Source organism: Mytilus galloprovincialis, chromosome 10, assembly GCF_965363235.1.
Source record: "Mytilus galloprovincialis chromosome 10, xbMytGall1.hap1.1, whole genome shotgun sequence".
Taxonomy (NCBI): domain Eukaryota; kingdom Metazoa; phylum Mollusca; class Bivalvia; order Mytilida; family Mytilidae; genus Mytilus; species Mytilus galloprovincialis.
In genome coordinates this window covers 77,307,614-77,334,155 of record NC_134847.1, presented here as the reverse complement: position 1 = coordinate 77,334,155, position 26,542 = coordinate 77,307,614, and the positions used below count along the sequence as shown (strand labels likewise).

The window sequence follows — 26,542 nt, the reverse complement described above, 5'->3', positions numbered from 1 at the left end:
ATTCTAAAACCAGTTGTTGGCATGATACGTGTTATGTTCTTCTCATATATTTTATGATGGTATGCTACTAAACCGTAACAAAATGGATTGTGCTTGAAATTTATATGATGAAGGCATACTCTTTCAATCAGTTTAATTAAGTAACTACTGGTGGTCCTTTGTTAATTTATATATCATAGTTTTTTTCTGTTATCTATTCCAACATCGGATAGGACTAAGTTTAACTGTGCGTATTGCTGTGTGTTTAGATAAAAAGAAGATGTGGTATGATTGCAGGTGTTTAAAGATATGGGATCTTTGGGTTTTTTTACAAAAAAAGAAGATATGCAGTTTTAACACACAAAAAAAAAAAAAAAAAAAAAAAAAAAAAAAACAACATTGGAAATGTTGATAAAATTCTCCAGTTATAAGTCCTAAAATTTTAGCTGAAAACTTCAAGTGATTCCACTACAACTTTGTCACATGTCTAATTGCCAATGTCTTTGGTCGGGTTGTTGCCTCTTTGACATATTCCGCGTTTCTATTCTCTCAATTCAGTTGGATATTATTCTTATAAAGGATATCACTTTCAATATAGTTTTTTTTATCGGTACCAATGATGATGTTTGAGTAGATTAAAACATAACTAAATGCATATGTATAGAAATACATTTATCAAAACTTGTGCTCATACATCTCGTCGATATAATGTTACTTAGATTTTAGCAATGTATTAGTTATGCATTTCTCAGAATGTTTATGACATTAAATCCTTTGGATATGTACTGATTGATACTTCAGACAAGAGAAAATTATTTAAATATTAGTTGTTTTGAGGTTTACACTAGCTTTCAGTAACTGCGAGTACTCTTAGGACTGTAATGTATGTCTCGTTTTCGTTACTCTACGGTCTCAGGTTAGGGGAGGGTTTAGCGCTAACAGACATTTTTGAGTCAGCAATATTCTATATGTGCTTGTCTCATGTGTGACGCCTGTATTTATGTGGTTGTCTTCGTTTGATATCTCTCACATTGTTTTTGCGTTTGTTGTTTTATGCAGAACACATATATATAGGCCGTTCGTTTTCTCGTTTCAATTGTTTTACATGATGATGTGGTTTTTAACGTCCGGCTATCCTGTCTGGATATTACGGACTTATATACCTATCAACAGATCTGGGTCTGTCTGTCGTTTGGCTTTCATCTTACTCCCACTGCGATGTTGTGGCTGGTACGGAGTATTAGGCCGTTCTGCTAAGATGGCTGCTTGCATTGCCTCTTTCGATTCTATGCTGACGTGCGATGTATGTGGTGGTGTGCGCAGTAGGTCTGGGTAGTTGATGTCAAACCCTTAACCGAAATCGATGCTACTGCGCTTGCCTCTGTCTGTTGTGGAGGTGTAGTAAATCAGGCGATGACAGGCCTTGTTGGGGTTGTTGGGACTGGTGACAATATCCCTGTTTATTACAACTTCAACTGGTTCTCCTTTGTACTTTGTTGGTGTAAGTACTTGACCGACTATGCTGTCTCTAGCTTAGGTCTGAGTGTTGTGGTCTACGCTGGTGGTTGTTTTTGTTCTGCAGCGGGTACAACGGCTGTTTTGGTGGCCATCTTCTGGGCGTAACGGTTAGTGTTGCGTCTCCTGGTAGATGGTGGCTTGTTCTTACTTTTCAGGGCCTGCTCAGGTTTCCTAGATGAAGTATCTGGTTCCTTGACCTTGATCCAAGTGAGCTGAACTGAGACTTGGTCAGAACTGGCGGTGAATTTCTATTCCGGCTCTTTTCCATCCGTCTTCATTGTTACCAATAGGACTTTCAGTTCATTAAGTGGTTCCATAATGTCTGTGAACGATTTGTACGATTCTAAGTTCAACTTAAATTTGTTTTGCATTTGTCATGTCGGGACCTATAATAGTTTTTAATTTGATTTGACCGTAACAGTCCAACTAAGATGACAGGCAAAAAGTGTATTATACCGTATGGTAAAATTCTTTATATACTTTTTTAGTGAACATAAAATCTGTTTAAAATTGTACATATTTTAAAACGCATATCTGTATTTGGAGGTTGTATTAGTAAAATGGAATGAACCTTACCAGAAGTTAGCATCATGTGATTCGCAGGGAGTAATATTTGTATGGATAAAACATGAGGGAAGATGGTCCATAGAACTCATCAATGACAGAAACAATCAGGTAAAACATTGTCTTTTGAAATCTTTTAAATGCGCATGCACCAATTACAAGTCCTTTATTGTTGTATAACTTCTATAATCTTTTGAACGAGATTGAATGCCAAGGAAAGAAACCATGCTTCACTGTAAGCATAAAAATGATATAATTAACCAGTTTTCTTGATTATCTCAGACATTGTTGACAATTGACCCAATTAGATAGCAATTACCAGCTTTAACATAATGCATGTGTTTAGAAATGAAGTTGATATATGATAAGACTGCTACGACGAGGACGCAATTACTACGTCAAGTTTACAATCGTCTTCTTAATGATAGATTCAAGATTTGTTTGTTTTGTGGTTAAACTTGATATACCATATTACTACTGACAGTAGATTAACGGACTGAATGACCATTTGACTTTTCATGTAGGAAACTATGATTGATATTTTGACAATACAACAGTAATGTATTCAGGCTTTAATCATAACGGACAGAACAGATGTCAAAGATATTGAAGATTCCTTTTTTATTAGTCATGCGCGAATAAAGAACTCTATGTCGATTACCCGATCCCGTCAAATGCCATTTCCAACGCTTTATTATTTTTTATCTAAATGCTTGGGAACCCCTCTGACTTACCCGACATTACCATGACCAGAAATCCGCTCTAGTTTACTTCATTTTTAAATATTTTACCATAGAACAGATTTGGACAATTTCTCCCTAGATCAGGTTCTGACAGTTCTAAGGTATAAATATTCTAGTACTTATTTAAAACAGTTTTATGAAAAATTCTCATGACAGTTCTGGAAGGAGATCAGCACTTATCCAAACTGTAGTTCTGAAAAAAAATACATAAAAAGATTCTGTAGTTAAAGTAATCGTCCTAAATAATATTCGTCTGTTATATATCGTCTTTTGTCCTACGAAAATTACTCGTGCCTCCATCACACACAAATATTGCGTCCCGTTTAAACGATTCAGTTTTGTGTGGACACAATATAACCATTTGATAATAAATAATTATTAATTAATTTAAGTACAATGAAGTATATTTGATTAGGTGACAGATTTTGCCTGGTCACATGATGGTCGTATGGCACTGATTTGTTACTGTGATGGTTTTGTTCTGGTTGGATCTGTTGCTGGACAACGGTACTGGTCGTACATGTTAAACCTGGATAACTCAAACGTCACTTGTGGGATATGGACACCCGATGACCAAAAGGTAGACACTTATAGATAAATATTTATTTACGTGGAATAAACCTTTCATTTTTTTTTAACCAAAGTGAAGTTTTGTATCATATAGACATGCATCTTAGGCCGTTTTCACACCAAACAACGTGTACAGTAAACATGTTTACATTGGGTTTAATGTAATGTACACTAGGTTCACATTAAATTTGTTCGCATCTATACACCTTGTTAAGCTACCTGTACATAAGAATTGGGATGGATTTTTCCACAATTTAATTTTAAAACATCCTTCACATGGTCAAATATATTTCACTCATATAAAGACAAAACTATGTTCAGAATACCTTGAACATATCGTTGTTTTCACACAAGTAATACATATTTTTAAGGAAAAACCGCACATTCATTCACATGTTTAATATATTTAGTTGTTTTCTAGCTTTCAGATTGCTACCGGTAGTCTTACGTATAAATAAAAATAATACAATAACTATGTCTATATAGGCACATGCAAGTTATTGGTATGAATTGATATAGTCTTGACATCTAAACAATGCGTTTCATTGTATTCATATATTTGCCTGTCAGATATGCTGCATTGTTTTACAGGTATTGTTTATAAACCGGCTCACGGAACAGTTGTCTTTGTCCCCTTCAGGTTCAGCTATGTTTTAGTTTTGACATTAATGATTTAAAGATATCATTTGATTCTTGTATGACTACTGGTGTGTAAATATTACGTGATATTGTTACTAACACATGCAGTGCTGACAGCTTTATATATCCATTTAAGATTTATTTGCATATTTATCAAATTCACTGTTCTGCAATATCAATATTTCCATACAATATCAATAACGTAAAGCTAGCATGACCCTTCGGAAAGTGTCGGGAGTACTTTCCGTGTGCCTTGTATGTGTATAAAATCAATTGTAGATGTCAGTTATATGACAGGACTTCACTGTAAATCTGTAAATGAACTTAAGAATTTCAGAAATTGTCAGATGCATTCTACTGTTATTGACAATACATCGATTGGTTTAAGCTCATTCAGCAAATGACTTTTTATGGCTTATATTCAGGTTTATCTTGCAATTTCATCTCGGTGTCATATTCATTGCATTACTCATTGTTTCCGTTTCCTGAACAATTGCACTTGGTGGCAAAGTACACGCCAGTCAATGGAATGAAAAATTTGAATTGAAAATAATAGATAAAATTTATAAATCAGTAATCTAGTATCTTGGAAATAGAAATAATTAAGGTCAAATATATATTTTTGAAATGTATGTTATTCATGATATAACATAAGGAGATTTGGTACGATATCATATGACACAACTATCCAACGGAGTCCAAACGAATCGGATTTAATCAGTTATAGAAGCTTGAGGCTTCGACATGACACTAAATGTAACAAATAAAAACTTAGAACAATAACCTGATGTATACCAAAACAGTAACCTGATGTATACCAAAACAATAACCTGATGTATGCCAACAATAACCTGATATATGCCAAAACAATAACCTGGTGTATCCCAAAACAATAACCTGATATATACCAAGACGATAACCTGATGTATGCCAACAATAACCCGATGTATGCCAAAACAATAACCTGGTGTATGCCAAAACGATAACCTGATGTATACCAAAACAATAACCTGATGTATGCCAACAATAACCTGATGTATGCCAAAACAATAACCTGGTGTATGCCAAAACAATAACCTGATGTATGCCAACAATAACCTGATGTATGCCAAAACGATAACCTGATGTATGCCAACAATAACCTGATGTATACCAACAATAACCTGATGTATGCCAACAATAACCTAATGTATACCAAAACAATAACCTGATGTATACCAAAACAATAACCTTATGCATGCCAAAACAATAACCTGATGTATACCAAAACAATAACCTGGTGTATGCCAACAATCACCTGATGTATGCCAAAACAATAACCTGATGTATACCAAAACAATAACCTGATATATACCAAAACAATAACCTAATGTATGCCAAAACAATAACCTGATGTATACCAAAACAATAACCTGATGTATACCAAAACAATAACCTGATGCATGCCAAAACAATAACCTGATGCATGCCAAAACAATAACCTGATGTATACCAAAACAATAACCTGATATATGCCAACAATAACCTGATGCATGCCAAAACAATAACCTGATGTATACCAAAACAATAACCTGGTGTATGCCAACAATAACCTGATGTATGCCAAAACAATAACCTGGTGTATGCCAACAATAACCTGATGTATACCAAAACAATAACCTGATGTATGCCAAAACAATAACTTGATGTATGTCAAAACGATAATCTGATATATACCAAAAGGATAACCTGATGTATACCAAAACAATAACCTGATGTATACCAAAACAATAACCTGGTGTATGCCAACAATAGCCTGATGTATACCAAAACAATAACCTGATGTATGCCAAAACGATAGCCTGATGTATACCAAAACAATAACCTGATGTATACCAAAACAATATTCTGATGTATACCAAAACAATAACCTGATGTATACTAACAATAACCTGGTGTATACCAAAACAATAACCTGATGTATGCCAAAAACAATAACCTGATGTAAGCCAAAACAATAACCTGATGTATACCAAAACAATAACCTGATGTATACCAAAACAATAACCTGATGCATGCCAAAACGATAACCTGATGTATACCAAGACGATAACCTGATGTATGCCAAAACAATAACCTGATGTATACCAAAACAATAACCTGATGTATACCAAAACAATAACCTGATGTATGCCAAAAACAATAACCTGATGTATGCCAACAATAACCTGATGCATGCCAAAACAATAACCTGATGTATATCAAAACAATAACCTGATGTATACCAAAACAATAACTTGATGTATACCAAAACAATAACCTGATGCATGCCAACACGATAACCTGATATATACCAAGACGATAACCTGATGTATGCCAAAACAATAACCTGATGTATACCAAAACAATAACCTGATGTATGCCAAAACAACAACCTGATGTATGCCAAAACAATAACCTGATGTATACCAAAACGATAGCTTGATGTATCCCAAAACAATAACCTGATGTATGCCAAAACAATAACCTGATGTATACCAAAACAGTAACCTGATGTATGCCAAAACAATAACTTGATGTATGTCAAAACGATAATCTGATATATACCAAAAGGATAACCTGATGTATACCAAAACAATAACCTGATGTATGCCAAAACGATAGCCTGATGTATACCAAAACAATAACCTAATGTATGCCAAAACAATATTCTGATGTATACCAAAACAATAACCTGATGTATACCAAAAAAATAACCTGATGTATGCCAAAACAATAACCTGATGTATACCAAAACAATAACCTAATGTATACCAAAACAATAACCTGATGTATGCCAACAATAACCTGATGTATCCCAAAACAATAACCTGATGTATACCAAAACAATAACCTAATGTATGCCAAAACAATATTCTGATGTATACCAAATTAATAACCTGATGTATACCAAAACAATAACCTGATGTATGCCAAAACAATAACCTGATGTATACCAAAACAATATTCTGATGTATACCAAAACAATAACCTGATGTATACCAAAACAATAGCCTGATGTATGCCAAAACAATAACCTGATGTATGCCAAAACAATAACCTGATGTATACCAAAACGATAACCTGATGTATGCCAACAATAACCTGATGTATGCCAAAACAATAACCTGATGTATGCCAAAACAATAACCTGATATATACCAAAACAATAGCCTGATGTATACCAAAACAATAACCTGATGTATACCAAAACAATAACCTGATGCATGCCAAAACGATAACCTGATGTATACCAAATTAATAACCTGATCAATGCCAAAACAATAACCTTATGTATATCAAAACAATAACCTGATGTATACCAAAACAATAACCTGATGCATGCCAACACGATAACCTGATATATACCAAGACGATAACCTGATTCAGCCAAAACAATAACCTGATGTATACCAAAACAATAACCTGATGTATGCCAAAACAACAACCTGATGTATGCCAAAACAATAACCTGATGTATACCAAAACGATAGCTTGATGTATCCCAAAACAATAACCTGATGTATGCCAAAACAATAACCTGATGTATACCAAAACAGTAACCTGATGCATGCCAAAACAATAACTTGATGTATGTCAAAACGATAATCTGATATATACCAAAAGGATAACCTGATGTATACCAAAACAATAACCTGATGTATGCCAAAACGATAGCCTGATGTATGCCAAAACAATAACCTGATGTATGCCAAAACAATAACCTGATGTATACCAAAACAATAACCTGATGTATGCCAAAACGATAGCCTGATGTATACCAAAACAATAACCTAATGTATACCAAAACAATAACATGATGTATACCAAAACAATAACCTAATGTATGCCAAAACAATAACCTGATGTATACCAAAACAATAACCTAATGTATACCAAAACAATAACCTGGTGTATGCCAACAATAACCTGGTGTATACCAAAACAATAACCTGATGTATACCAAAACAATAGCCTGATGTATACCAAAACAATAACCTGATGTATGCCAAAACAATAACCTGATGTATGCCAAAACAATAACCTGATGTATACCAAAACAATAACCTGGTGTATGCCAACAATAACCTGATGTATGCCAAAACAATAACCTGATGTATACCAAAACAATAACCTGGTGTATGCCAAAACAATAACCTGATGTATACCAAAGCAATAACCTGGTGTATGCCAACAATAACCTGATGTATGCCAAAACAACAACCTGATGTATGCCAAAACAATAACCTGATGTATACCAAAACGATAGCTTGATGTATCCCAAAACAATAACCTGATGTATGCCAAAACAATAACCTGATGTATACCAAAACAGTAACCTGATGCATGCCAAAACAATAACTTGATGTATGTCAAAACGATAATCTGATATATAGCAAAAGGATAACCTGATGTATACCAAAACAATAACCTGATGTATGCCAAAACGATAGCCTGATGTATGCCAAAACAATAACCTAATGTATGCCAAAACAATAACCTGATGTATACCAAAACAATAACCTGATGTATACCAAAACAATAACCTAATGTATGCCAAAACAATAACCTGATGTATACCAAAACAATAACCTAATGTATACCAAAACAATAACCTGGTGTATGCCAACAATAACCTGGTGTATACCAAAACAATAACCTGATGTATACCAAAACAATAGCCTGATGTATACCAAAACAATAACCTGATGTATACCAAAACAATAACCTGATGTATACCAAAACAGTAACCTGATGTATGCCAAAACAATAACCTGATGTATGCCAAAACAGTAACCTGATGTATGCCAAAACAATAACCTGATGTATGCCAAAACAATAGCCTGATGTATACCAAAACAATAACCTGATGTATGCCAAAACAATAACCTGATGTATGCCAAAACAATAGCCTGATCTATGCCAAAACAATAGCCTGATGTATACCAAAACAATAACCTGATGTATGCCAAAACAATCACCTGATGTATGCCAAAACGATAACCTGATGTATGCCAAAACAATAAACGAAAACCAAATAAAACAGACAGCAACCAACTACAACCACTGATTTATAGGAATGTTACTTAGAACAAATACATACAGAATGTTACCGGGTTAAACAGTATTGTGAGTGGCCCCTACTTTAACCAGGGACATTGGTATAGCTTCAAAACATATTTAACCAGTGTACAAATCATTTGGGAATGGTTTGATTCATCAAGTCGGCACGAATCTAAACACAACCTGCTTACACAATGAAAAAAATTACAGGGGACCAATCCAATAGAACTCGCAGTCAAGTAAAGCTAGCTGAAGCCAATAACAACTAAGACATAAATTATTTTTGTCTGCTTAAGCTTTTATAAGAAGTCGCCGTTATATTTTACACCCGTAATAAATATGTCTAACATAAATGAAAGTTTGTTGACAAGAAGCAGACAGACGACCTTCCTTTATAAGCCATGCTAAAGAAAATGATGGTATTAAGACTTCATTAGTGTTTTATGCATAAGAACATCTTTTCTTGTCAAACAAATAATGGCTTTTAAGTAATATTCACCTAGTCTGTGTAAGGCGTAATTAGAGTGTGTATGTTGTCACGGATTTTATGACCTCATTACATATATCCGAGTACCGAACCACCTAGAAATGATGCAGAAAGTTATTCATGGTTGGAAAGCATACAAATAGATATTGTGGTATTCTTTTTAGATGCAAAACTACCTATACTATCTTCATAGATTAGTTCATTGAAAATTTAACTCATGGAATTTACTTTAAAATTATGTATCGTGAGATAACTTAATGGTATACAGTGCATCGTAAGTTTTGTGTCATTTGTATAAATTCATTTATACGTTACATAATTATCTATATAAGTATTATTTTGACAAATTTTTAGAAAAAATGCCTTATGTAGTGATGCAATTGTAGGTGATTTTTGGCACAACTGACGGTCAAGTTATACTTATGAGTTCAGCAGGTGTAATGTTAACACAGATATCTGTACAAATAGGCATGGATATCGTGTCAATGGCATGGTCATCCGAAAAATTTAACATGGACGAAACTGATGGAAATACTCAAACCAGTAGACAATCTTTATCCTCCAAAGGTATTTTGTAAAAAAAAGTAATCATTTAATACTCTATTTTTTTATCTGATCTACTGCAAGAATGAAGAAATTGACAGTAAATAAACAACCATCCGTATTTCAGTACTTTTTGCATTCTCACTTTTACCACTTTTTTTTATTTTTTTAATACAATTGACTCAACAAAAGCCAACTGTTCATGGACTATCGTCAATGCCGTTTCTAATTGATATAACACATTCCAATAACACCATGAGAATGGTTGTGCTTTCGTTTAGTAAATACCATCTATCACATCATTCATATTCTATTATCATGCATGTATCTGTCTTATTGTCTAGACGACTTGACTTATTAAAATGATAATACACAAATCACCTTAAGTGAAGATTACATGGTGGGAATAGTACTTTTTGATACATTGCAGTTTACAATATATTCACTGTTAAAGTGATGCGCGTATAGTACGAGACGCTTACCCTATTGAAGCATTAAGTCCCAACCGTAGTGCATGTTATTCTTTAAGTTTAAAAAACAACCTTCATTTGTATCTCCTTAATGGATTTACGAGATTTAGACTAGTTTGCCTTAGTTTTACACACTAGTGGCAATTTATCTGTATAAACATGTTTCTGAATAATTTTAAACAAGTAAGATGTTTTGGTTTATCTCTTTAATTAATTAAAATAACAAAAATACCGATATTCAAGGAAAATTCAAAACGGAAGGTCCCCGAACAAATGTCAAATCCAAAAGCTCAAACACATGAAAGGAATATAAAACGAATGTCTATTTGACAGACAGTAAATGCATTGTTGCAGACTTCTTTAATGTTGTGATATAAATTGTTCGTCACTGTTCACAATTATTTTATTTCTTCATTTTTTCTTATGATCAACTTATAACTTGTTGTATTGTAGAGGAGACTACCCATATTCTAGCAGTATGTTTCAGATATGGAGCTGTTTATCTGATGTCAAGTCCTGACGACCCTTCTCCACATATTATTCATACATTCTTAACAGGTACTAGCATTTATTACTTCCAATTTAGAGGAAAAACTATAACCATTGGCTTTTTTTCTATTATTATTCAGCTACACTTTCAGGTATATTTAATAACAAAGCTTTTAGATATAATTTGTGCAATAGGCAGACAAACATCAATCTAATTTTTTCTTTATTATAACTTTTTGGTTTTTATCACATGCCTACGCAATGTTATTAGATCAATGTCTTTTATTTAACATATATTTTACATGTTTATAATTCTCCAACTATCATTTTCTGTGCTTTAAGGTTTAAAAATGGAATGGTCAAATTGTGGGAAAGTTTTAGCTTTAGGCGGTTTTACACGACTTCCAAATCTACAGTGCCAAAATGAAGTTCATTTCTACAGTTCAGAGGGTACACTTTTACATCAAACATCACTTCCGTCTCAGGTAATAATCATACATCAAACATCACTTCCATCTCAGGTAATTATCATAATTACCATGCTACCTATTCCAAACGTTTTCAAATCAGATGTATGCTAATTACCTGAGATGGAAGTGATGTTCGATACATCACTTCCATCTCAGGTAATTATCATACACATCACTTCCATCTCAGGTAATTATCATACACATCACTTCCATCTCAGGTAATTATCATACATCTGATTTGAAAAAGATACATCACTTCCATCTCAGGTAATTATCATACATCTGATTTGAAAACGTTTGGAAAAGGTAGCATACATTTTACTCCACAACCATCCTATGTGTTTACTATACATTGTAATTTGATACGATCTTGGGTATTTTTTATACAGCTTACTTACCCTACTTACCCAGTATCCCCCCACCCCCTGAGGGTATCATCAGCTCAGTATTCAGCATTTTGGTACTAACATGATTTAACAAACTTTTCCTAAACTGTCCGTTTATAAATTTTGAAATTATTAAGAAACTAAGGTTTCAACTCCCTTAGGCAAAGTTGAGTTTAGATAAATTTGGCTATCAATTTTAGGTATTTTTGTCATATAGCTCTTCGACGGTTTCGGTACTTATACATCCTACGATTTCAAATGTTTGGCTTTGAGCGTTCCTGATGAAGGTAAATCCAGAAAAACGCTTCGGACGCATAGAATTATTATTAAACGTGTTTTTTTTTTTTTTGTTTATTTTTTACTTCACTAATATATGAGGTACTTATTCGGACTTAATAACCATACAAGTTATTTACCATTTATAAGTTATTTACTACAACCATTTTAGGAAATAAGCATTCATCAGATTTCATAACCATATAAGGTAATAATCATTCATCAGATTTCACTACAGTTTCATTTCATATTTTATTTCACTACCATCTCAGTAACAGTTATTACATCTGACTCAGGTTATCAATATACACAACACGTCACAACAATATTAGGTAATTGTTTACTTAAGGCAACAGTAGTATATAGCCGTTCAATAGTCATAACATTTACGTCAGACTTCACATTTCGGGCAATTATCCTTTATCTGACATCATCTCCAAATAAGGTTATTAACATTTACCAGACTTCACTAGTAGTATGTAAATATCATTCATTTGATTTCATCACCGTGCTAGGTATTCATTGAAGTACTGATTTCATTATTGTCTCCGGTGATCATCATATATCTAACATCCTTGCCTAAACAGGGAAGTATCATACATAAGACGTCCTTGCATAATCAGGTTATCAACTCGCCTCAGACAACCTTGCCTAATTAGGTTATTATGATACATAAGACTTCCTTGCCTTATAAGATTATAATCATACACCATACTCCCTTGTTTAATAAGGTAATTATCACTCATTATACTTAATTTTCTTATTAGGTTATCATCATACCTCTGACTTCCTGGCTTTAGCAGGTTAATATCATATGTAATACCTTCTTACTTAATAAGATTATTATCAATTATGAGACTTTTTGCCTAATCAAGTTATTATCATACATCTGGTTTTCTTGCCTAATGATTTTATTGTCATACATCAGAATCCTTGCCTTATTAGGTTATAATTATTCATGTGACTTTCTTGCCTAATCAGGTAATTCACACATTTAAATTTCTTGCCTAATCATAACACATCAGACTTCATTGCCAAATCAGTTAATTGTCATACAACTGACCTGATTACCATTGCGCTAATAGTTATGCATTCAATTCACAACCGCAAGATTGATTATCTCACATTAGACTTCACTAACCCCTCATGTGATTTTCATAGATCTCTCTGATTTCAAATCTAAGGTGATCATCTCTATCTAACGAAAACTAATATGTACAATATTGGTGACCAAGAGTTTAGATTATGCATGCAACGATGAGACAAAAACCTTACGATATAAAAACACAAACTCAAATGAAAATGAGAGGTCAATGTACAATCGCCAACTGTATCTAATTGTCTAAATGGTTTTCCGAAGCTTAGATCTGCCAAACGACTCGAAAAATATGAAAGTTTTAAAAAAAATTCAAAAGTCAATGGCAGATTTTTTTAATCTAATTTGTCAAGAGAGATTTTCTGGATTTGAAAATCAATTCCAAATTTCAAGAAAGGCAATATATCTAAATGTCACAACATATCAATTTTGACACGTATAACTTTTTCTGAACTTCATATAAGTAACAATAAGACATCGACATGTGCTTTTATTATTGAAAGTTATAGCGTGATCTTTTGTGTTATTATTTTGTTTTGATACATTTTCTTGTTGTGTCAAACTTTAGCATTCCACTACTCCAATATATTTATGAAAATTTTCAAAAGAACTCTTAATAAGCTTATGATGTTTTCAATTGTGTTTCTCCTCAGAACATAATATTTCAAAGACTCGAATGCTTATAGCTGGATTTTTTCAAAGATTGCTTTTAAATCGAAAAATAATAATTTAAGTTTGTTAGTGATGAGAAGGATATTTTTTCTGAAAATTGTAATTTCACATAATGTTATTTCTGATTGAAAAGAATTTGATTTGTCAATAAACGAACACCAAACGAAAATTAGATTATTAATCTGTTGAGTAAAATACCATATATTAGATATCAGGATAGAACATAATCACGGTTACATGTGGGTTTCAAAGTTATATGATCAATAAGCTACATTGTACAACAGCTTAACGTGTTGACTTAATTACTTGCTTCTATGCTTGAAATTTGTAAAATACATGTACAGTAGTTTAATGAAGTATTCAAGTAATAATGCCTTTTGGTTTACATGTTGTGAACAAGCATTCCAATAGAAATTGAACACAACATTTTAAAATATTCATGCCTTCGAAATAAAACGGAATTATAAAATATTGCCAAATCCATCTAATGTCAACTTTGCATGAAGGAGTTGAAACCTTTTTATGCCCCACCTACGATAGTAGAGGAGCATTATGTTTTCTGGTCTGTGCCTCCGTTCGTCCGTCCGGTTAAAGTTTTTTGGTCGAGGTAGTTCTTGATGAAGCTGAAGTCCAATCAACTTGAAACTTAATACACATGTTCCCCATGATATGATCTTTCTAATTTTAATGCCAAATTATAGTTTTGACCCCAATTTCATGGTCCACTGAACATAGAAAATGATAGTGCAAAGTTCAGGTTAAAGTTTTTGGTCAAGGTAGTTTTTGATGAAGTTAAGGTTACATCAACTTGAAACTTAGTACACATGTTCCCTATGATATGATCCTTCTAATCTTAATTCCAAATTAAAGTTTTGACTCCAATTTCACGGTCCACTGAACATAGAAAAAGATAGTGGGAGTGGGGCATCCGTGTACTATGGACACATTCTTGTTTTCTTAATAAATTTAAAATTTATTAACGGACAATTTAAGAAAGGTTTGTCTTAAATCATGTCCGTAGCGACGTACTGGCCAATGGGCTAACTATTTGAAAATCAATAATATAAATGAACCTAATCAGTTATAAAGCTATATGACCCAAAAGTAATAGCCATATATATCTAACGTAAAAAAATAAGAATAAATACATTTTTTTTTAATCTTTCATTATTTTTTAATATATATATACCATGACGAAACAATGTATTAGAATGCTAATGCAAATGTATTAATATTAAAGTTTTATATTGCAGGGCAAACCATTAACTGCCATGTGTTGGGGTCACAACGATAGAAGATTATTTATGGCTTCAGGACATAATTTATTTGTGGCTTGGGTAATTAAACATGTAGCGCCTTTGCAGTTCATGTGCCAAAGAACTATACAAAATTGTGTTCGAAATGAGAAAAATACTCATCTGATACCTCTACCCACTAGACTACGCCATAGTGTTCAGGAATTATTTTCACCTACAATTAAGGTATGTATAATACACATTATCACATGATTGTAATATTTCAGTTCCTTATGTCCCAAGAACAGTTAAAAACATAATACTTAGTTTTTGTGGGCATTCTTTAACCCCATTCAATTATGAGTTCGTTTTCAACTGATGCTCGTCTATCTCCCATGATTAGGAGAACCCCATAATCACATCATTTTTGTAATGCAGTATGCGGACTTTTGGTTGTATATTACATTTGAAATGAAGCTTAATAAGACTACATCATACGATATGAAAAGATATAAAGATATTATCAGAAAAAAACATACACTTAATTTCTAATAATGAACAGTTTGTGCAATACAATACACTTCCTCCGCGATACTCAAACCACTAAAGTAGGAAACTCTCTCGGTGCTATTCAAATTCCTCTTTTGAGAACGATATCATCAACTTCAAAGAGAACCGATAAAAGAACTCTTAACATATACTGCCCACAGAAGTAAGTACTTAATGGATGTAAGTTTTCTTACTCAAGTTATCGAACGTCTGTGGGCGATGTTGACTTCTATGTCGGTTTATGTTTTAGCTATCATCGGCACAATGCGAAAATATTTCAAAAGAGCTGCTATCCGAAACAAACAATTTACAGCTTTATCGGAGAGTTATAAGGTGTGAGATGCCGGAAAATTGAATGGCAGAGGTTTCAAACTGAAAAAAAACTTTTTCAAAAATCTTTACGATTTGGAAATGATGGCTCCAAAAAGATCACTAGCCCAGTAGTCAGTTATTTGGTGTTGTCATGAATATTAGTTACATGGTCATTTTTATAAATCAACTGTTTGCAAAAGTTTGAATCAATCGAATTACTATTGATTTTCTTATCCCAAGCGTAGATTTCCTTAGCTGTATCTGGGACAACTTTTTGGAATTTTGAGTCCTCAAATGCTCTACAACTTTATACTTCTTTTGCCTTCTAACTTTTTTGTCTGATCATCACTGATGAGTCTGGCGCATCAAATTATAAGCTGATACCTTTGATAACTAGTATTATATTTCTTCCTAATTGCTTAGTTTCCAGATTGAGATTAATCTTGATGATAACCATATTAGTTCTAGATAATGACTTAACGAAATTTTCATTAGTTTTGAAATCTAGCAAAACAACTAAAATGCAAGCAACACAAAAACCTTTACATTCGATGTTTAAACCCAATGGATTATTTCATTGTATTATCTTTTCACTATGAAGATTAATAGATGGATAATGTTTTGAAGATTGGCAATAATGTTACATCTGATGAAGAACAGTCCAAAATAGCAACATTATTCATCATTAAAGAACAGAAATTATTCAATATCATTAAAAAGTCTTTCTATCACCATTAGATAAACCAGAATATTACCTCATATCTGACTAATTAAGTTACCAAACTATAACTTTACCGTATTAATTCAATAACTTCGTTATTGCTATAGAAGTCGACAAAGGATTTTACAGGAACTGCATCATGTTCATTGAGTACGAGATACAATGACATGAATTAGAATTATTAGTTTGATAAGTTAAATGTTGATTGATTTGCCAATGAAGTCATTTTCATCCGTATCTTTTCGTGTAGCACTATTATATCTCCATTGCAATACAGCAGTGATCCTGAACGGCATATAGAAATCATAATATAATACCAATTAATTATCTTACGATCGATACAGCAGCGGTAAAAGGCATTCAATAAGTAAAGTTATGAAGGACACAGAAGTTGTTACATTCATATGAATATTAAACACTAGAAAGCAATGCCCAGATATATGTTCAAGCAATAGTAAAATTTGATTTCAATTGTAGCTGATAGGGGTTATTCCGTGTACACGTATTACCTGTAATGAAGAGTGTAAAAAGTTTATCGACACATACCCTATTAGTATAATTTTTCAATATGAGGTTTGCAATAGCACATAGAACTAAATTTGGTGTATATCGAAACCAGGAATTTAAAATCAAGCAGGCCAATTAAAATTTTAAACGACCAAGTAATGACGATTTATTCATAACCACTGTTCAATTTGAACTTGAGCATGAGTAATGAAATCAAACCGATTTTTCTTTAAACAATAGTTAAATTATGCGTCTGTTCAAGTGAGAGGTTAATCTAGCTGTAAACCAGTCAGGAATATGACAGATGTTATTTATTCGTTTGATGTGTTTGACTTTTGATTTTTCCATTTGATTAGGGATTTTCCGTTTTGAAATTTCCTCGCAGTTCGGTATTTTTGTTATTGTACTTTTTTACACGAAACATACTTTCTTCGAACGATTACAGTTTAGACTGAGTTATCACGTGATCAAACGTTTAACATAGAAAACGGAATTATGAAGAAATCAAGTGGTTTATCTTACGGAGCTACGTTGTTTCCTATCGTACACACGACATATGAGACAAACACTTTATATATATTCGAAGTAATCATTAAAGACTTGGTATACATTACTATGGCAATACATCATGTAGCAGCACATCTTCTTTTATAGAGTTACATTCCAGACCCATTCAAATTAAGAGAGTTCATCAGTACACCACCACCAAGTATTGAACGATTGTATTGCACAATGGTAAGGCACGGCGAAGAGAGTTCAGGAGGTCACTACATCCTATACTTAGAATATCTCGGCGGACTCATTCCATTACTTAAAGGAAAAAGAGCCAGTAAATTACGTCCAGATTTTGTTGTATACGACCCGAAAATTAAACCAACATGTGTCGGAGATGGTATGTTTTAAGTAGACCATGCAAACATGAAATATTGATTTGCTTTGAAATAGTTCATACTTCTTAAAAATTATATTCCGCGCTGCAAATGCCACTGAAAACACAATTTTTAATAAAACAATTTTCAATGCGTCAGAGGTAAATCATATATATTTGTCTCTTAAAACAAAAGGACTTGTTAAAGAATTTCTATCTTCTATTCCATCAAATAAGTATACAGATTTTGATTTCATCTAATCAAAATTACAATGCCAATTTTATATATATTGTTAATACATTTAAATACCATTTATGTTTTTAAATGAAAGCTTCATTTCTGTAAACAATATTAAAGATAGAATTGATTCAATGGTGAAAGTTCTCGGCTACGTTTGATATATTAGCTACAACATGATATGTAGACAAGTCTGTAGACATTTGCAGTGTTTTGAGAACGAAAAATTCACGGTAAAATATTCACAAAAACGATATAAATATACTTGTACAGTTAAATGAAATATGTTATTCTTGCTGTAAACCAAGGATGATAAAATATAGTACATTTGTTTTGTTTTCTCCTCAGGTACAATGCATTATGAGTATGATGTGGAATCTTCTACAGACTCAGACGATGATTTATCTTCAGAAGGATGTGGATCTCCTAGAATGCAGAGGAGAAAACGTCCAAAACAATTTAGGGCGGAGAAAGTTGAAAGATCAATCACCTTTAGAACTCTACATGATCTCCTTTTTGACGATAATTTACCGGAGGTAAACAAGGTTTAAATTAAGGTTACAGTAATTTGCCTTCGTTCAAATCTCATAAATCGATTAAAATGAATCAAATCATTAAAAAAGAATAGAAAAATATTGAGGAAATCGTATGAAATTGTATTTTGTAAATAATAATAATAATAATAAAAAAAAAATTGTATTTCAACACCGGAACATACATTGAGCTTTTGATTTTATCTTTTGATAGGACCGTCCGTTTTGAATTTTCCACGGAGTTTGGTATTTTTGTTTTTTTACCTTTTAATATGGGGTTAAATTGAAGTTCACATGATAACGATTTGATGAATTCGAATTATTCACTTACAAGTGAAAAATCACTAGCGATGTTTCTTTGCTTATTTGGACAATATTGAACCAATTTGACTGCTAAAAGTCAATTAAAATATAATTACTTCACTTTCATTAAACGATTGAACAAAATAAAAACATTTTTTTACTTTCTATATCTCGTAACTAATGCCCCTTTAAATGAAATATTTTTGGATGCTAATTACACAAATTTAATAATTTTTTTCTTTCTTTTATAGTCATCAAAAATATAACACAATGTTGACTGCTGTACCTCAATTTTTGACATTCTTACCTACCTTGTCTGTTTTTGCTTTGGTCACATATCGTTGTCAATATAATGGAATTTTATGCAACTTTTAAATGGGAACGAATTGTGCCCCTCTTCTTGCCGACTTGTTTCTTTATTATTATGAGGTTGACTTCATACAGGAACTTCTTAGGAAGAAAGATAAGAAGTTAGCAATATCCTTTAACTTTAATGTCCGCTATATAGATGGTGTTCTTTCACTAAATAATTCAATATTTGGTGACTATGTGGAACGCATCTATCCCATCGAGCTAGAGATAAAGGATACTACAGATACAGTTAAGTCGGCCTCATATCTTGACTTTCATTTAGAAATTGACAATGAGGGTCGGTTGAAAACAAAACTTGACGACAAGAGAGATGATTTCAGCTTTCCGATTGTGAACTTTTCATTTCTAAGTAGCAACATTCCAGCAGAACCTGCATACGGGGTATATATCCCCACATCGATACGATATTCCCGTGCCCGCATTTCCTATCATGATTTTATTGATAGAGGGTTGCTGCTCACAAGGAAGCTTTTAAACCAAGAGTTCCAAATGGTGAAGTTGAAATCATCCCTTCGTATCACGAGTTGGTTGACCGTTATGGAATAACCGTTTCACAAATGATAACGGACATGTTCCTTACTTCGTAACTACAATACCCTTCCCTTTTATGAATGTGACCTACTGAATTAGACTATTAACCGGATTTGTTATTACATAAGCAACACGACGGGTGTCACGTGTGGAGCAGAATCTGCTTACCCTTGCGGAGCACCTGAGATCACCTCTAGTTTTTGGTGGGGTTCGTGTTGCTTATTCTTTAGTTTTCTATGTTGTTTCATATGTACTATTGTTTGTCTGTTTGTCTTTTTCATTGTTAGCCATGGCGTAGTCATTTAATTTCGATTTATGAGTTTGACTGTCCCTCTGGTATCTTTCGTCCCTCTTTCATAGTCAAGAGAGGTTCGGCTAGCTATAAAACTAAAACTAGGTTTAATTTACAAACACATCTACAATCGAAAATCCCTGTACCAAGTCAGGAATATGACAGTTGTTATCCAATCGCTTGATGTGTAAAACGTTTCATTGGGGATCCCCCCTGACTATTCCTCGAAGGTCGGCATTTTTGTGATTTTACTTCAGAAGCAATGTTAGCATGAGCCATGTTATAAAAACGCATTATTTTACGAAAATTATGGTAAACTCTCAAAATGTTTACAAAGCTAAAATGTATTTACCGAGATATCATTTTGTAATTGTAGAGCAGCCGTCTAGTGGAAGTAACTTCTAATATATGGGGTACAAAATTTCAAATTAATGGTGTTGCTCCATTTTTGCCAGAGGATCTTGGGAATATTGTTTATAAAACCAGTCTACTTCATCTTCAGCCTAGACAAATGGCTATAACAGTGACTGGATTGCAATCTAGTCACCAACAACTCTCACGAGACTCAAATTTTACACCTGCAGGCAGTGGCGCAGATGATGATTATATCTGTAAGATGTATATAATTAAGTGAAATAAAATGAGTGGTAGAAAGGTTCACTCAATTAGCAGACATTTTTTTCATAATATGCCGCGACTATGAAATATCTACTGGGTCTATGTTATAAAATTGATAATTGCTAAAGTGTTTTTGCACTATTAATTGTAAGTTAAGGTGAATGTTTATATCGCTGCAATAAAAACTTTTATACACACATTTGATGTTGCATTAACCATATAATTTAGAATCAAACAAATGTAGAATCATACAGAAAACAACCACTATTTTACAACTGTAACGTTGAAGAAAGAAATTAAAAAAAAAAAAACAAACAAGGCTTTCAAATTTTCAGACGAATAATGACAATGCTATGGTCAAAATAAATAGACTGTAGACAAATAATATTCCACAACTTTAAACGATATTCTTTTTTGTAAATTCACAAGTTATTACATGTAATGATGAAAGAGAGATGAGACTGTTTCAACAGATAGAAAAAATCAATAGTAATCTGCGACTACAATATTCAGTAAGTGTCAACCACTGTCAAATAGTTTTCTATTAATGTTTGGCAGTTGCCTTTTTAAAACTTTTTATCGGATTACTACTGAAAAGGCAGGTTAATGTTGTACGTCGAAATAACAGCCAAAGAACACAAGACAACAGGAAAATATATCCACCCAGTTCCATTATGAGTTTCAACGATTGTAAGATTGCAAGAGTCTATTTTTATATTCGTCCTTCAAATGTCTACTAGTTTGACATCCTGTGAAGCAGGTTTTACAGTTTTAACATTATATAGCATCAAATCAACTATAGAACAGTTTACTTCAAAAGTAATTGTAATTCACTTTTAACCAATAATAAATATATATAGATATACGTTTTTCAGCCCTCGACATTGGTGGTATTGAAAGTATGGAAGAAGAAAGTCTAACCATTATAGAGACTGAAAATGGATTAAATACTCATTTTACGTTAAATGTTACTCGGGACGACAATCTTTATATTGACACATCAGCGGACAATCCTGTTTCAAATGGAATTAATGGGTCAGGTTGTCGAGGGACAAATATGAAAAACCGGGTTTTGTCTCCGGCCTCAGACACATTTGCTCACAATAAAGCATTTTCATGTGAATCACAGGAAATTCTTAAAGACAAAATTTCAAATCAGGGTGCTATTCCAAAAGTTCGTGCGATCGCCGGATCATCATCTTCCTCAAACGGATATGACGTCACGCCTGGAATAAAATGTAGTATGTCAGAAAATGTTAATGGTATTGCTCAAAATTTAGTGTTCACAGATGTGAAATCTGAAACAAGTTCTCCTGAATCGCCTTGTTCAAATACAAGTAACAATTTATATGAAGACGTGCAGAATTTACTGAGATGTGACGAGGTCAATCGCTGGGCAGATCTGGCGAATTGTCCTATCAAGTACATTGATGACGACAATATAAGTATTCGTCGTGTAAACTCGCAAGAATCTATGTTAATATGCGATTCAAGTCAACTACTACGCAGTAATTCAGGAAAAGAAAGAAGACTTTATTTTTCATCTGCTTCTACAAATACAGGTACAACGAAACTTGATAACGGATTGTCCCTTGAACATCGAGACAGTATTTATTCCGATGCTTCGGATACTGAGACTTGTTTAGATATAGCTGATGACATCAGCATAGATTTAAAAAGTGAAAATGTTCTTTCAAATCATGAATTTTACCCTAGTGGACGTAAACTTCGAGAAAGCACTTCTCTGCCATCGTCGCCACTAAAGCGTCTAGATAACCAAGACTCTCCAACATATAAAATTCGGGAAGAAGCAATGAAAAGCAAATGTAAACACCACAGTCCTATTTTCAAACGGAAATCAAAATATCTTCGACAGCACGAACTTTCGTCAGAGGAACTTTCTTCCAGTCTAAAAGAAAACAATCAAAATTTTAGTTATAAAAACCTGGAATCGTTTCAAAAATCTCAGCTAAAACAGAAGGTACATAACTTAATATTGAGAACAAATATGTAACATGCGGAAAGTTTACAAGTACATGTGTCTATTGAACTTCATGGCTATTATCTAACGACGTATAATGTCGTCATACCTTTTATTTTTGCTGTTTTTTTTTTTAAAGTAAGTCTCATTCAAATCAAAGCCATTCTTGGATTGTCGCGCCTATTCAAAATGCTTGCCTTTTTTATAGTATCGTTTGATTGATGTCTCCTTGGTTATAGTTCTCTGCTCGTATTGCAATGATATTATGGTAAAAGAAGATTAAAGATAAAATTGGCAAGGAATGATTTTTATACGAACGAAAAATATCATAATACTGCTGAATTCAAATATATCTAACAAATGGGTTTAAAGGTTATTCATTTGTTAAATATTCAGTCAACCTACGAGAAAAATATTCAATTCTAAAGCTCAGTTGAATTTAAACAACTCTCCAAACTGATGCAATTTATTTTAATCATATCTTGTTTTAAGCTGATAAATCATTGAGAAACCATATAATTTCCGAAAAACATAATGAAGTTATAAAAACAGAGAAAGTAGAGTATAAATATAAATATTTCATGGATAAGTCGTGTGAACAAAACTGCACCATAAAATAAAATCTGCATTTTGAACTACGCTTGGCGTGGAAACCTTTTCTGGAAAATTGTGATGATTGTATTTTTTCTCATGGTAATGCGGATGTCAGGTGACCTAACGTAGTACGTTTGTATGGGTTCCTTAGCTTTAGTTGTGACATTCATTTATCACACAGCAGAGAACTGACAGCTTATTCTTTAACTCTGCATATTTATGTCGTGACCAAGATAATCAAAGAACTTGTCAATAGACATTAATTTGGTTTGACACGACATGAAAGATTTGAAATTAAGGAAACTAACACAGATTCAACGGAAGCTCCTACGAAGCTTCTATGCAACGTTATAATGACGACCAATAACAAATGAACATATCAAATGGTTCTTGTCACTTTTTTGATGAAGGTGACACATAATGTCACCCTTTTGCATTTTCCCTTGCATTTAATTTACGCAAAGGGGCATTTTCAAATTTTGCTCAATCTTTTAATTACTTAAATTCATAGCGTCATAGCCCAAGGTGTGCACTTGTCAAAGTCATATTCAACGATATGACTCAAATTCTCGCATTTGATTTCTTACATACACAAACGTTTTTACAAATAACATAAAGTCTAAAATAAACAACTGACAATGCGTCGACTCGATAATATGTATCAACAATTCGCATGTATGTTTGTTTGTACGTCATCTAACTAACCACAGATATGACCTACGTAGTCAACCGACGGTCACATAACCCGATAAAAACATAAATATCAATAGATAGTGTCCACGTGCAATTGGATATTACCAAGTCTGTTTGATTTCACATTGTAGGTTTAAAAGTATGTTTATCATCGAGTTTATCTGTATAAGTTTTATTTTTTGTGGATCGAATCAGTCAACCGAATTGTTTATCATGGTTTCACTTTCAATGTTGACATACGTTTTTCCCATCTATAACCCCTATTCAGCCAAGGAGTTGAATTTAAGGTCACAAAATACGGCTTCAATGAGGTGGAGTTATTCATTTTCTAGCTATGTTTATAAGCCTATTTGGGTAAAATTGAACCAAATTGGCTTCTTACAGCGATTTTTTTCCACTATCTCGCTTTAATTAATGACTAAAAAAAATCATATTTTTTTTAAATGACCAACTTATAAACGCCAAAAGCATTTATATAATTAATAGCTGGGTTTTACTGAAATATCCAAAGCAATGATATATCAAACAGCTGATGTCACTGTTCATAATTCAACATAGCACCGCTATGTCACACTCGAGACAGAAAATAGACGGGACACGTGCGCCATATTTGTGGTTATCTATTACTCAAATATAAAAAATGGTCACACAAATCATGATCACTAGTAAAACTTTGGAAAGGATCATATCAACTGTATTATAAGGAACCATTGGTTCTATCTATAGCTTCCTTGTATGTTGTAGGAAGTGAACCGGAATCATGAAACGCAATGAGTTTGAATGGTCTTTTGTCCGTTATTGAGCAACACATTATTTTTACACCTTTTTCGACAAAAATTAACGATTTTGTACAAAATTTGTTGCATACCTTTTTATGTATTTGAAATAGCTCATATTTCACCTTTCTCTGTTATTACATTAGATTTGAATGCTAATCAACTCGATTTACGAATTTGTCGGTTCGACATTTGTTAATTCTTCGAGTTCTATATTGCCTGGATTGATAGTTTTATTTAAGAATTGAATGCTTCTTTTTGTAACTTCATTGGGGTGTAAAAGGGTTGACCGAAGTACATTTTGTATGAAGCCGCGCTTCATTCTAAAAATGTGCGCACCTATGAAGTCACAAAAAGAAGCATTCAATACTTATAATTACATTTTTTAGCTAGGATCATGATAACACAAATTTTATCAAAATTTTATCTAATTTACCTGTGCTCTTTATTGTGGGACCTCTTGTCATCATGAGTGATAAATTTTATTGTGTAATGAATTGATTAAGGAATTGCAGTGTAGCCAACCAGAATAACGTATTATACTGAAACATACAACTAATGTAATTATTTATAGATAGATTGAGAATATTTTATGACAGACCTCTGTATGTTGACCTCTCGAAGCATTAGCCTATCTATGTCGTTGGGTTACTGTCTCATTGATATGACAAAAAAATATATTGTATATGCATATTCAGTTCATTCAATGACTACTACTTTTTTTCAGATGAAAAAAGTTAGACGTAGTAGCCAGGAAGGATTGCCACAATTCGTTATGCACAACAAAGCTCCAATGTGGAATGAAAATAGTCAAGTATATCAACTTGATTTTGGAGGGAGAGTTACCCAGGAATCTGCCAAAAACTTTCAAATTGAGTTTCGTGGAAAACAGGTTTGTTTTGATATAAAATCTCTTCATTTTGTGCGTTTGTGTTGTTAGATGTCGGATCAAACCGAACAATAGAGAATATGAATTTAAAAAGCCTATTTGGAAATAAAAATCTCTAACATATCTACACTGGAGGAAGATTTTAGAAACATCAGAGGTGCAGAATGTGATGCATAAACGCGCACTTCGTTAAAAGATGTTTCTAATTTTGTTAAGTAAGATTTTTAAAATGTGACATATTCCAACGAACTCAGTTTTGTTTTTGTTTTCATTTTATAGACATAGTCGCGAAAATAAGTTGCTCAACAGTATACTACACGTTTGAGCCATATTTAGTGATCATGACAATCAATCAATCAAAACGTTCTAATAGTGTTATCAAACATTGAAAGCTGTATGTTTTCTCTATGTCTAACTGTCGACAGTTTGTCTGATATAAATCATCAGTTACGATAACACAGAAGATCTTAAATGAGATTTTATACGTTCTACATCGATTGCTTGTCTGTAAATAACTATCTAAAAGCCTCTATTATGCGACCATTC

At 32.9% G+C, this 26,542-nt stretch overlaps 1 protein-coding gene across 1 annotated transcript in view; it reads left to right on the top strand.

Moving 5' to 3' along the window:
- LOC143048436 (tubby-related protein 4-like) overlaps positions 1–26,542 on the top strand; it is a 71,075-nt gene that overhangs the window by 42,443 nt on the left and 2,090 nt on the right. The window contains exons 3-13 of the mRNA XM_076222113.1: positions 2,044–2,172; positions 3,220–3,384; positions 9,969–10,149; positions 11,049–11,153; positions 11,427–11,569; positions 15,238–15,465; positions 17,963–18,200; positions 18,763–18,950; positions 20,822–21,056; positions 21,939–23,044; positions 25,835–25,999. Coding sequence (XP_076078228.1) covers positions 2,044–2,172; positions 3,220–3,384; positions 9,969–10,149; positions 11,049–11,153; positions 11,427–11,569; positions 15,238–15,465; positions 17,963–18,200; positions 18,763–18,950; positions 20,822–21,056; positions 21,939–23,044; positions 25,835–25,999 — 2,883 coding nt within the window. The remainder of the gene's footprint in view (positions 1–2,043; positions 2,173–3,219; positions 3,385–9,968; positions 10,150–11,048; positions 11,154–11,426; positions 11,570–15,237; positions 15,466–17,962; positions 18,201–18,762; positions 18,951–20,821; positions 21,057–21,938; positions 23,045–25,834; positions 26,000–26,542) is intronic.